A 14,187-nucleotide genomic window follows, 5' to 3' on the forward strand; every position below is an offset into this window, starting at 1 on the left:
GGCACACACCGTCACACACCTGGACATCATACCGTCCAGGCCGGTCGCGTCGCGTACTCCCATGTTGCCCATGTGCTGTCGTTTTTGTGGTAATAATCGCAATATTGTGCCAATATAGCGTGGTGTTGATGTTTGTGCCACCGCTATAACCAGTGGCGTGTAGTATTATTGTCGTCGCCTTAGTCGTTGTTTCACCATATAATATTATAATATTATCGTTTTCGCTGTCAATTACCATAGGAAGTACAACATTCGACGTCAAAATGGATTTCGGATTGTACGCCGTCGTAATCGTAAGTCAATAATTTTATTTAATTCTTATTGGGTGGAATAATTATTATAATTATTAATAAACGTTATAAAATTGAAAAATGACGAAAGGTAAATTAATGTTAAACGATGTGGAGTAATTAAGGTTGTAGAATAAAATAAATTAACTTGTGAATGTTTTTTTTTTTATTAACATTTGGATAGTTATTTTTAGACGTGCATGTAAAACTTGATCAATCAATTTTTTTTAAATATTTTATTGATTTAATTTACACTGGAGGAAATCATTATTATTACTCACAGGTACTGATAATATGATAATTATTCGTATTTTTCTATTTGCGATTCATATTTTAAGTTTATTTGAAGGGATTCTTAATTATATGTGCTAAACCTACGTCTATACTGTACCTACTTAAATGTTTACAATTCCTCCAATAGAAGCCACCCTGGGTGCAGTTTTAAAGAAACAACTTACAACTTAATTCAAAGTTTTTAATTGTTTTTGTTAAATCTTCCTAATCTCTAAAATCTAAAAAATGTTGACATTTCTTGCATATTATATTATAGTTAGTTAGTATAGACTATAGAGTATAATATGTTGTAACCTATACTATATTATATTAGTGTAGAGTATAGTATTTATATTTTATAGATACACATATATTATACTATAAGTTGTACTATTCTGTAATAAGTATATTTTTAGAATGGTATTTTAATATTTTTTGTAAATATATATAAAATTAAGTAAATATATTTTTTGGCACTATATAGTTTTTATGATATAATAAAAACTAGTATTTTGTCTTATGTACTACCTAGTCTAATTTATGAAGTACGTAATATTTATAGCCGTTATTGAAATTGATATTTGTCACCTACATATAGGTGGCGAAAAGAAGAACACGTTCTACTACTGTTACGTATACATTTAGCTGGATTTTATTACCTACTTACTATTATACATGTTATTAATAATAAAATGTATACCTATTATGCAATATTATGGGAAGATAATTTTATTGACGATTATAAATGTGTTACATCTTACATGCATGATGGTGCATATTATATTATTTCTTGTTAGTACATCGCACACACGTGGATACAAATAAAATATTGTGTTTTTTATATTAAGTTAAACTATGTTAGGCCTTGACGCCTTGCTGTATATCTGCCAACATAATAGGTATATATGTGAATTTAGTGATATTACCATATAGCATTATAGCCATGTAGGTATTATATAATAATATATACTATTGTACTACATTAATTCAAGCAATTATATAGTTTATACTTAAAGAAAAATTTAGTATGGCTTATAATTTAATTAGATATTGAGTTAAATATTGACCATCTGAGATTTAATCTGCTGACTTGATATTTGTTATTAGTTAACACTTATATACGTACTATACTATATTTTAAAGACGATAATAATAGATAAGTACAACAAATATTGATTAATTTTGTATACAATTTAGAAAACATCACTAATTTTTCAATAATTTTCAGTATGTTTTAACATTTTACAATATATAGATTATTATAATATATTTTGAGAAGTTATCAATACTTTGGATTTATTTGAATAAATTATTGTATATTGCCTATCAATTGTCATAAACAAAATTTCTTCATCAAAATTGTTTAAGACATTTCATTAATCGGATATATTTTCAATTATGTACTACAAAGAAAATTACTTAACCCTTTAGTATAGGTATACAGGTATACTTATGTCCATCGGGTACATTTGAAGTTCTGAACATTAATTAATTTACAACGTTAGCTTTAGGCATTGGCGAGAATTTCAAAATAAGCTAACAATGGAAAAGAGATATATGTATCAATTATTAGACTAGGTACTTAATTAAAATTTTGACTTAATTCATGCTTCTGATTTTGAAAATAATGAAGCCGGTTTATTTCCGACCAAATTATACTCGGACGATTATATTATTATATAGGTTATAATAATTTAAAACAATCGGTTTATTGTCTGCGTATGAATTATTATTCACTACTGAAATATTCTCGGAATGTTAATAAACTAAGATAACAAAGAATTAAATACTTGTGCTAAATGTATATTGTTTCTTGATTTGTATAAATTTCTTTGCGCCTTTGCTTCATCAGCTTTTTGCTAGTTAGTGCAGATGTTTGATATTACACATTTCGTAGAACATAAATTGTATATTTATAATATATTGCGTTGGCTTTGGATCTAATGATGCTTGTTAGTCCGTCGTACAAACAAAAGTCCTTGGAACTATGGTGTCCACCACGATCTACTAACTGAAACAATAATATACAAATAACGTACGTATGAGCCCTATAAACATTAAAATCACGCAGGCCTGAAGGTTCACTTTCACCAAAACATTATATTGATTATTTATCATGATCTATTGCTACATTTCTAAAGTTTTGAACGGCGTAAATGTAATCGGTAAATCAACTCTTGTTTATAATATAAATCAGAAAAATGTTATGGTTTGTACGTTGTGGCATTAACTTCTTGTTTTCAACTAAAAGCAGATAACAGATTATAGTTTTTATAGATTCGTCGTTATTTGATATTATACAGATATTATATTATATGCCTATGAGTACCTACTCAAAGTACATTACACATTTACGCACGTACATCGATGAACAAGTGTTAATGGAAGTACTCATGAATAGTAAATAATTTTTTTAATTATCAAGCTTACGATTGCGTTGGTCATAGTTTTTTTTTTCTTAAAATATCCTTGTAACGTTCCCTAATTCGGAATCTTGTGTTATGTCATCGAAAAATATATTTTGTGAGCATTTTGATTCAATAATATTTCTGAATGAGAATATTTCAAGGATTTTCTCATTATTAGGTAGCACATATTATACTTAATATATTATTTAGCATACAGTTATTTACTATCCCACGAACACTATTCTCAAGCTCGTTATTACTATTCTGTCTTTTCTTGTATGGTACGTCGTGTTCAATAGGATCGTCTTGAACACGGGTATTTTTAGGATAATAACAACATTGAATCAAAAAATATTGTCTCCTGGCTTACGAGAAAAACAATTTAAATCTGTTTTTTTTTTCAAGATACAAGGTCGACATGAATTAAGAGCATTTATTATTTTGCATCCTACTTTGCGAATCCGCCTCCGGATTATCATCCTACATGTTTACGGAACGGATCCCACTTTTTGACACGAAGTGATAATTTAACATTGACATTGATATAATTTGATGTCCGTATATAAAATAATATAATAATAGGTAGTAGATACTTACCTATTATACATGTAACTGAAATGAGTAGGTAACGAGTTGCAACAATGCATATTATAAACAACGCATGTTAGGTGCGTTCCGATTGTGTAATCCCTGCACAAGGACAATAGTTTGGACGAGAAGGTATATTTATGTTTATAATCTAAGTAGGTACCTCTACTAGGGACAACATTGAATAAGAAAATAAGCATTTAAAATGAGAACAACTATATACCGCTTTTCCTTGATGATATGAAATTAATTCCGACAATTTGAAACATTGGATAGTACCTAAATATTAACTGTAAATAAAACTAAGCTAAAATAGTTAAAGGTTAAACAATAACAATTGTATTTACGTATATAATTTATTATAATTATTTGCATACCTACTAATCCGAAATAATCGACATTTCCTCTTAATCATCAATAACCTACCAATGAGTTTTTCACTTAAGGCTACTTCCTACATAATCGAAAACACCCATATTAAAATCTGATATATAGGTATAAAACATGTTTTATAATTTGTTGTTGTATTTTAAAGATTTTTTTTTCATATAATTTATTTAAGCTACCAACTTATTAATTATTATGATATAGAACATTTCATACATTTTAAAAATATTAGCAAATGCAGTTTAAAAAAATGGGTAAGTGGATGTCAACCTGCTGTACAGTAAGTTACAAGTAGGTCAATTTGTAATAGATTGTATTCAACTTGAATTCAATAATATAATATCATTATATTAGAAAAACGATTCTGAGCGAAGAAGGTTCATCAAATTCAAGTCTAGATATTACATATTGTTATTATTTATTAATTTTTTTAATTTTTTTTTTGTGTCTGTCATCACCTTTTAGGACAGTAAAAGTTCTTGGATTTTCTTCAACAGTATCTTTTCTGATAGGAAAGTGAATCTAGTTGGTACTTTGGGGGGGTCAAAAGTAAAAACTTAACAATAGTTTTCAAAAGCGCCGTGAAAAACAAAAGAGAAATTAAGGAAAAACGGGAATTTTTACGCAAAATCTGTTTTCGAGAAAATTGATTTTGGTTTTTGGTGTAACTTTAAAACGAATGACTGTAGATACTTGAAATTTTCACTGGTTGTTTATATTTCCATTTTTTATACATGATAAAATTTTAAAAATATTTTGATTTGTTTTGAGCTGTTTACGGACAATTTCAGTTTCCAATTTAATTCGTTTTTTTTTCTATGAATGTCAATAAAACTTTATTTGTTGAGTAAAAATACTTGAACATTTAATACAAGGCTCCTACTATTTTGTTACAATGAAATTTGAAAAATATTAAAAATCCTTAGTCACAGTTTTTTTTTATTAGCATTTAAAGTTCAAAAATTGACAAAATATGGAAAAATCACGAAAATTACCTAATTATGTTGAGTTTATAATTCATAAAAATTTTTCTTTTTAGAACTAAGATTTTAAAATGTGATACAAGATTCATTATAGGATAATCTACCTTTATCAAAGAAAAAATGTCTATAAGAAACTCAAATTAAATTTTTATGAGCGTTTGAAATTCATATTTTTATAACATTTGATATTCACTCGATTTATTACGTAACGATTATCTTTTGTTTATTGTATTATCTATTGTATTTTTATTTTGTTGTAATTAAAAAACGAGTGACTGTAGAAACTTGATTATTTTACTGAATGTTTATATTAGCATTTTCTATATACAATACAATTTTGAAAATAATTTGATTCTTTTTGAGCTGTTTACGGACATTGTAAGTTTTCTATTTTTTTAGTTTTTTTTTCTATAAATATCAATAAAGTTTTATCTATTGGGCCAAAAAGTATAAAAAATCAATACAAAGCTCCTGATACATTGTTACGATAGCAGTTGAAAAATATTAAAAATACATATGTACAAATTTTTTTATAAGCATTTGAAGTTAAAATGTTGACAAAATTTATCAAATTTAAAATTGAATAATTATTTTGTAGTTAAAAAATTATAAAATGTTCAACTTTTATATCTAAGGATTGAAAATTTAAAAAAAGATTCCACGTAAATATTTAACTCTGTTACCAAAAATTCTAAGAAATACATTAGCACAGTTTATTTTTATAGTCATTTTAAGTTCAAATTTGGACGAAATTACATATTAAAAAACCTGGAATAACTATTTTAGTTATTTTGTTGTGATTGTATAATATTATTCGTGGGTACTTGAAACTTCTAAAGTATACTATTATATATCTATGATAGTACCACGGTTTGTTGTTGATGTATAACGCGTTACCTAATGGATATTGTGATATGATTAATTTGGAATTCATTATTGATACCTATTAAGGTCAATTTTTTTTAATACTATAAATAAGTATACCTATAATAGGTACGTCTAATATCTAGACTGACAAACCGTCTCCGCTCAGAATCGTTTTTCTTATACAGTGATATTATATCATTGAATTCAAATTTAATACTATCCATTATACAGTGACCCACTTGTAACCTACTGTACAGCAGAGCGACATCCACTTACCCACCTTTTTTTTATTTGTTTCTATGGTAAAAATTCTGTAACAGGATAAAAAAAAAATAAACACCTTTGTAGAACCACAAGCTTCCTCACTCCGCTCAGAATCTAAAATTAATATTATTGTAAATTGTCGAAATTTTAAACTCTTTTTTAGTATAGAAATATATTATATAGGGTACTAGGTAGATACAGCAGAACTCTAAATATATTAAGCTATTAAGAAATGTTTGTTAGATATGAACGTATTTTTTAGTGTAACTAATATTTAATAGAGACACACATATGCAATACATTTCTTAACATATAAATATCATAACGTGTTCACTATTACTGTTTATAGGTTGTCAAACGTAGAACCATTATCACTGTCTACTCACCTATATTATATTGTTTGAAACAATAGATTTGATCCGTGTTATATTTTAATTTGATTATGGTTTCCTTTTTATTTTATTGCTAAATATGTGGGTATCTAACAACTAAACTGATTTAAGAGTAATTTTTGTCTGAAACATGTACAGATAAAATGGGATTGTTCAATAGTGAAATTCGACACACACGACCATATTTAATAATTTTAAAGGTAAAATATAACTAAATAATATTGTCAAACAACATTTATTTTAAGTTAGTTGTAAGTTTATTGGTACATGGCATTTTCGATTGTTTAAGACTTATTGGCAGGTTATGAATAAATTAGAATAGGTATATGAACGGCTGGTAAGTATTATTGTTTACCTAATGACTTGTCGGCATATAAATTGTATATTCACTCTCAATAGTATGTGTTCCTAATTTTATTAGATATCACATCTCACTATATGCACTTAAAATTATGGTTAAGAGTGTTACATATATTATATAATAATATTTAACTATTATCAGATATAGATTATTATGTTTCTAAAATTCTAATTATATTGCTGGAATACATTCAAAATGTAGTGAATAAAAAAATAGACCTATAATAATTATTATGCGGGGGTAAACGCATATAATAATTACGATCTGAAGAGTGTCTATATACTCTATTATATAGACGTGATTCTGATATTTATAATATGGCTATAATTATTATTATTTTGTATATACCTTTATAATGAATTTTGCCAGTCGAGTAGAAACGATCTAATTTACCACATTAGAAACGGTCAATATAATATATAATATAATAATATTATCATTCATCGTGATTGCTATCTGCTTAAACTGTTCGTATTTATTGCGTCTGTAAGAAAAATTACTTTTTTAAATCGTTTATTTCATCGACGTTATTTATGGAGAACAATTTAACGACGATCGGATAATCGCGTAGTGTTAGATAATCTTGGTACTTCCGCGGACAATATATATCGCGTAAAAGGAAACCACTGTTTGTTTTCTATACGTAGTGTGGTAAAATAGTAAATATCGCGGTCCGTATGACCTCGATAAGACAACGGCGGCGCCCGTGTTCGATGATGACGGTATATTGGTTATATAGCGATCAGTGACCACTGACGACATAGTTGGTTACACCACAACTATAATAAACGGAAATCCCGAATTTGAAATTTGCAAGACAGCACTGCAGCACGTCATTGAAAATTCAATGAGATACATTTTAGTGTCATTTTTTATCACATAACAAGTTATTTATAGACATTGTTTAATACTGTACGATTTACATAACTCAACGCATAAGTGCATAACGATTAACGAGTTAATTGTAATTCAATTCTCCGTTACCCAGTTTAAATGGTAACTCTCAAACTAACTTATTCGGCTGTATATATTAAACAAAATCTTGATGCAAATAAAATCCACTCGTAATTATTATTTTAAGAGGACGTTATACCTGCATGTGTTGTCCTTATCTTACAAGTGCGTAACATAGCAAATCCTACGCTCAGCATAACACGTGTAGCTTCGTTGGTTTACAAATTAGATTGAATTAACCTCTTAACACATTTAATTGGTAAGATTATTATCTAGACAACCTCATGGGCTTTTTAGTATATTTTAATTTTTAAGCGAGTTATGAGTACTTAAAGATGTATAAACAATTTTAAATTTTAAAATACTCATAGCTTGCTTTAAAATTAAAATATAATAAAAAGCTCATGAGGTTGTCTAGATAATAATCTTACCATTACATTTTATAAGAGGCCAATTCACTCTAATTTTTAAACCAACGGAGTTACACGTGTTCTGCTGAGCGTAGAATTTGATATGTTACGCACTTGTAAGACGGAGACAACACATGCGGGTATAACGTCGTCTTAAGGCAATGAATTAATTTTTGAATCGTTTGACAGTGGAGTATACAATATCAATGATTTTCAAACTGGGGGGAGGGGGCTTTAATACTTTTTTTAGGGTCGCCAAAAAACTTGGTGACATTTTATAAAAATAGAGGGTCTTGACCTCAATAATATCGAGCACATATCTCAAACGCTATTTGCGCCTATGGGCATACCTATAAATCTATTATATAGTGTACCTATTATTTTATTACTAAAGGTTAGGTTAGACGTATAATATCTCCAGCACGTGACCCGGACACGAGTTATGAAACGATTGCGAGGGCGGGGGCTAATCCAATACGCACAAAATATGTGAAATACCAGAATTATATATTAATAACAAGGTACCTACTTAGCTGATATAACCCGGGTCTGCTGCGGACATAAAATTATTTGTTGTTACCACATCGTCACTGTAATGACGAAAAGGCGTAACTATAATAACATTATATACACATAGGTTTTCCAATACAAATTCAGAAACGCCTTTCTGCAGTCGTTACAGTGACTGGAAAATAATATATATATTTCGTAGGTATGTAATTTATACTTAACATTTAACCTGTGACGTTCTGACATATTTTATACGAGGCAATGCGTTTGAATGTATTTTACAGGCCGGCATAACTTCGGGTTGTAGATAACTAAAGCGGGTGGGTACCTACTCAAATACCTACCGTAGCCGGTGTATTATGTCATTTTGTTGTGAATACGATAAATCATCGACGATAGCGCGGACGACGACGACTTTGCTGCAGGATAGGTACCGCGGTCCTGGTTATGATATTATTATTGTTATATTATAGCGATGCGATCGGAAGTTCCACTTTCGATTTCCACTGTCGCGGCGGCGGCGGCGGCGGTAGCTACAACAGGACGTGTAGAGGGAACGGGAAATCGAGTCTGCGGGGACCGGTTCCGCGTGTGGCGGTCCGCCGCAGCGAGTTTGCGGCTTTCATTCGTCACGCGACAACCGTATAGTATAATATTGGTACGCGCGACGACGACGTCACCCGCGCACGTCGCCGCCGCCGCCAGACTCGTGTCGGGCATTCAAGTCTCCGATCGCGATTTTGTCATTTATTTTATTTACTTTACCGTCCACCGGCCAGCAAGTCGCACGCGGCCGACTGTAATATTTTAACGCGTCGTCATATTAATTTTACGTTTCGCTTTTATAATAATATTATTAGGTGTTATTATCGATGGTAATAATAATATAATAGTATATAGGTTAATAATAGCTAATATTTTCGCCACATCCGTATCGGTTGAAATACACGTTTCCGCCGCCGAGTGACCAAATTATATTAATATTACCGCGAACGTGGTATACGCTGTACAGTGGTATACTCTAGTGGTATAATAATGCTCTGCACTTTACACGATCTGTTTCCAATGGGATCTCAGTAGTCATCGTGGTGCTGGGGACCATAATTACTAATTATGTTGTTGTCTCAGACACGTCGTGTGAAGTCTTCCGCTGCTGCGGTACGTCGTTCATCGGAAATCGCCCGCCTGACGTACCTGTTCTACTGTGTGTTCCAAGTGAGTGAAAATTTGAGCGTGCACTTGACGTTATAAATTATTACCGTCATAATATCTATTATAGGTATCGAGCTTTGTCACGCTAAAAACGTTTTAAATTTAAGTACATCGTAAAAATAAAAATAATAAAACTTTTATTTAACATACCTAATATTTAAAGTTAACTTTTTATTTTTACACTTTATGCACTGTAAAATAGTTTTTAAATTTTCAATTATTCGGGTAAATGCTACGAGTATTTAGGATGTGAATAAAAATTCTAAGCTAATTTTTTCTTAATGTCCCCCCAACAATAAATTGTTCACTTAAGTATACACAATACACTTTAACCGCGTATATTTCATCACTTTTATATCAATCGGTATTCATAAATATTTAAAAGGAAAAATACGTTGATTTTGTCAAATCACCATGAACATTAAAATAAACTCATAACATATATAGCTAACAGTTTTCAAAAATTTGGTAAGTACCTACAACATAAAAATGTCCACAAATTGCAAAATATTATCCTTAGAAATTATGCTATTTTAACACCCTTAAAAAAAGTTGGAAACGCAAAGTAGTTTTAGTCTTAGTCATTACGTAAGTACATATTAGTAGGAGGTAGTAGGTATTTTTTTCATTTATTTTTTTTCTTCAAATTTCACAAATTACAATATGTTTACACATAAAATTGAAACGATATTCTTAGATAATTATTTTATAAAGGGTTCAATCTGAGTACAATATTAATTGTAAGCTTGGTATTTGGGAAAGTCAATGAATAATTTTAGAGTTCAGTAAAGTTAAAAATACATTTATTAATTTAAGTTTTTGGTTTTTATTTTACATAATAGTTATGTCAGTGTCACTTCCTTCAGATAAAATGATCTGGGATGTGAATTTGTCATATGATTAAACTGTATTTAACTTGAATGTAATTCAACCCAAAATATACTCATTGTGCGTTAATTTAATTTAACACGAATATTATGTATTATTCAACCAATAAAAATAAAAATAACAGTTTGAATTATGTTTTAAATCAAGTAACACATTCAATATTGTTGTTGGTTAGGTAGTGCATGGCTTATGTCCAGTCTAAACAGTTTGGAATTGCCATTGATAAATAATGTTATTTTAAAATAACTATAAGTACCTAAAGTTAAAAGTTTGAACAACAATTTTATTTAAATTTTATAATGATAGGTTAAACGTTGTGATATTCAAGCATATTAAAATATTAAATATACGTACCTACTAATAACTTAATTATAACTACCTATTATGTGAAAAATAATTGATATCTATTCCGTCAAATTAGTAGGCAGTTTACAGAGATCTCTTTTCGATTTCCTGACTTCTAAGCAACGCGTATTTATTTTATAAAGCTAATGACCTCCGAATGAACCATTAGTTTTGCTTACTAGAAATCTTCATACGGTCGGAATTTAATAGTTTAACATCTCATAGTTTGATATTTTTCACCATTTCACATGATGCATGACAATAGAATGTGACCATAAAAGTAAATCGTCATGTGAGAAAAAAAACATAACAAAATTATGACGATGTACCTATTCAGTTGTAATGTACTCACTCGGTGTGTTGCAAGACAAATCGTAAATGTTATGAACTATGAATACAAAATTATAACTTTCTATACCTATAGTGACTTAGAAGACAGAAAAGTTTTTCTGAAAAGTCAATAGTTATAACTTATAATATATCATACATCTTATTAACATCGATTTTAGTACCTATTCGATCCAATATTATAGAACTTATCAATAAATATATTTTTAATTTCAATTGATTGTTGTATAACTATATAGCGTACATCTATAATACTCATAGACATATATATAGGTATAATAATGAATAGGATTTTTAATTAAAAATATATTACGTATGATTAATCAGTAATTACTTTATTTTATTGTTACTCGTAATATAGGTATAGGTAGTGCCTTTTACGATCAATTTCATTGTGAAAATTAGAAATAAAAAATGTTGTAGGAATTTATTATTACATAACTAAACACGTGCCTAGAGTTCTAGATTATTGAGATAAAATAACTTGACCACCGGGGTCATAATTTATTTAACTTGAGATGATCAAAATTGATTATGCTGGAAAATATTTACGACTAATAATATTTTTAAGTCATCTGAAAATTAAAAGACCCAAAGATTTCCTATGTATTGCCCAATGCATTCCAATTGATACACAAATAATCGTCTTTATGTAATGTCCATTTACTGTTGAAGATGCGTTATGTAAAATAAATAATGATTTATGTTATATTGCATCAATGATTCGAAAAGAATTTCCTGACATCATTCTTGGGGGTTAGGTCGTCTGGAATATTTTCATACACAATAATAGGAGAAAGAATATATTATTTTTGGTATCTGCACTGATACTGGGATTATAAGAATTTATTATCGATAGTTATACTACTTATACTCTATTATTATTACACGTCATTATTATTATTTTTTTTAATAACTGAAAATAATTGACGTTTCATCTACAAATCAGACGATTGATAAAACGGATACGTAAATTTAGTTTTTACAATAGTAGAGTATGTTTTTATCGTCATTATAATATTATTACCTATATAATATGAAGCATTACAATTGTGTGTCCTATGATGATCGTGTGACATAACCACGTGAGATAATGATTCTGAGTCAGTCCAAAAAAATTACGTTTTGATGAACACGGCATTATATTATTACAGCATCTCTTTCACCTCAAACGTTCGTAATATCTAAGTAAACCATGTTTTACACATGAGCAATCAATTTATTTCAGCCTCGAGGAAGTTTAGTAATAGTGTCCATGCCATACAGGTACAGTCGAACGGAAGTCTACGTACGTAGTAATTTTGCTGTAAAAATAATTTTCTAAATTGCATTCAACTGATTTATATTTTTCTAGAATAAGCGCACGGATTATTTGTGTGTATCAATAATATAATAATATTCTATTATAGGCTTTTAGTTTTGATTCAATCCTTCACGTGAAATAATAATGATGGTTAAAATATATTGAGCGTTATCTTTTTTTATCTTATATCATTATAATATTATTTGACTGCTTCAATTATAGTTGGAACTTTAATTCATTTTATATCACCAGTTTGAATTCGTCAACTATATATTATAAGAGGGGTATCTAATTATGTATTGATATTAATTAGGTATTGCCTGTAACCGTGATTCCTGAAACCCGGCTTGTCACAGTTTAGAAACTTAGCTTATCACAATATTTAAAAACGCGGAATTTAACAGAGTGATAAATATTGTTATATTGTGATATTCAAATTAATTAGGCACCTGTTATCATATACTTCGACTTTTGTGCTGACTATTCCCACGTCAATTGGTCTCGTAAATTAGATGGACTGATGTTTTTTGTTTTCTGTTGAGCTAAAAACAATAAAAACCAAATCTTTTGTTTTTGAAATGTTGCACCCGTGGGGTGTTTCATTTTGGCGTGATAGGCAGGGCCTACGCAAGTGATGACCTTCGTCCTTCACGGTGGTCTGTCTCCATTGTAAACAAAAGCTGTCTCGGTTGGGAGCAACTGGTGATTGACGGCCTGGAACAGTAGGTGTCTCCTTCGGTGCACTAAATTAATAATAAATTAAAAAATAATAATAAAACATTACGAGCAGTCGATTTAAGTTCGTCTCACTGTATGTACCGTAGATCGAGGACAAGGTCGGATCGTTAAACTCGATCGGCTTAAACTTAGGGAATGTGGTTTTTTTTTTTATGTCACCTCATGTCCGCCAATTTTGTTGGGTGTGACCATTCATATAAATAAGCTTTGTGCGTATCGTTTTTATTTTAATAACTATTTCACGATAGTATACGAATATTATGTTAAGTAGTTGGCTAGCAGAATTTGTTTATAAATTAAATTATGTGATTACAATTTAATTAACACATCATTCATGAAGGTGCATAATTATTTGAACGGTGTGTGAGTATTATTATTTTGGCCGATTATGGATATTTTCTTTTATCCGCTTGCCCGCGTACTGAGCGTTTATATATAATTATAAATATATTATATAATATTAATACAAGCGATTTATGTTAAAAAATTTAAAAATTTGACCTTTGATGTATTGTAATATTATATTATGATTTATGATTATCTTTAAAATATTATCAATTTACTATTTAGGTATATTTTCACACAAAACCAAATATTATGTAAGTATAAACCCATTACTTTTTTTTTTGTTAAATTTAAGCTTTTACAGTTTTACCTAATTTATTC

The 14,187-nt window shown here is 29.1% G+C and overlaps 1 protein-coding gene across 2 annotated transcripts in view; it reads left to right on the forward strand.

Moving 5' to 3' along the window:
• LOC100169609 overlaps positions 1–14,187 on the forward strand; it is a 36,357-nt gene continuing 22,170 nt past the window's right edge. Inside the window, exon 1 of one of the 2 annotated variants that reach the window (XM_003242788.4) lies at positions 1–293. In XM_003242788.4, the coding sequence (XP_003242836.1) occupies positions 264–293 (30 nt within the window). In that variant the 5' untranslated portion in view covers positions 1–263. Of the gene's footprint in view, positions 294–8,324; positions 9,903–14,187 lie in introns of those variants that run through there. The other variant, XM_001948995.4, reaches the window with a different exon arrangement.

This window comes from Acyrthosiphon pisum, chromosome A1 (genome assembly GCF_005508785.2).
Source record: "Acyrthosiphon pisum isolate AL4f chromosome A1, pea_aphid_22Mar2018_4r6ur, whole genome shotgun sequence".
In the NCBI taxonomy this organism is placed as follows: Eukaryota; Metazoa; Arthropoda; class Insecta; order Hemiptera; family Aphididae; genus Acyrthosiphon; species Acyrthosiphon pisum.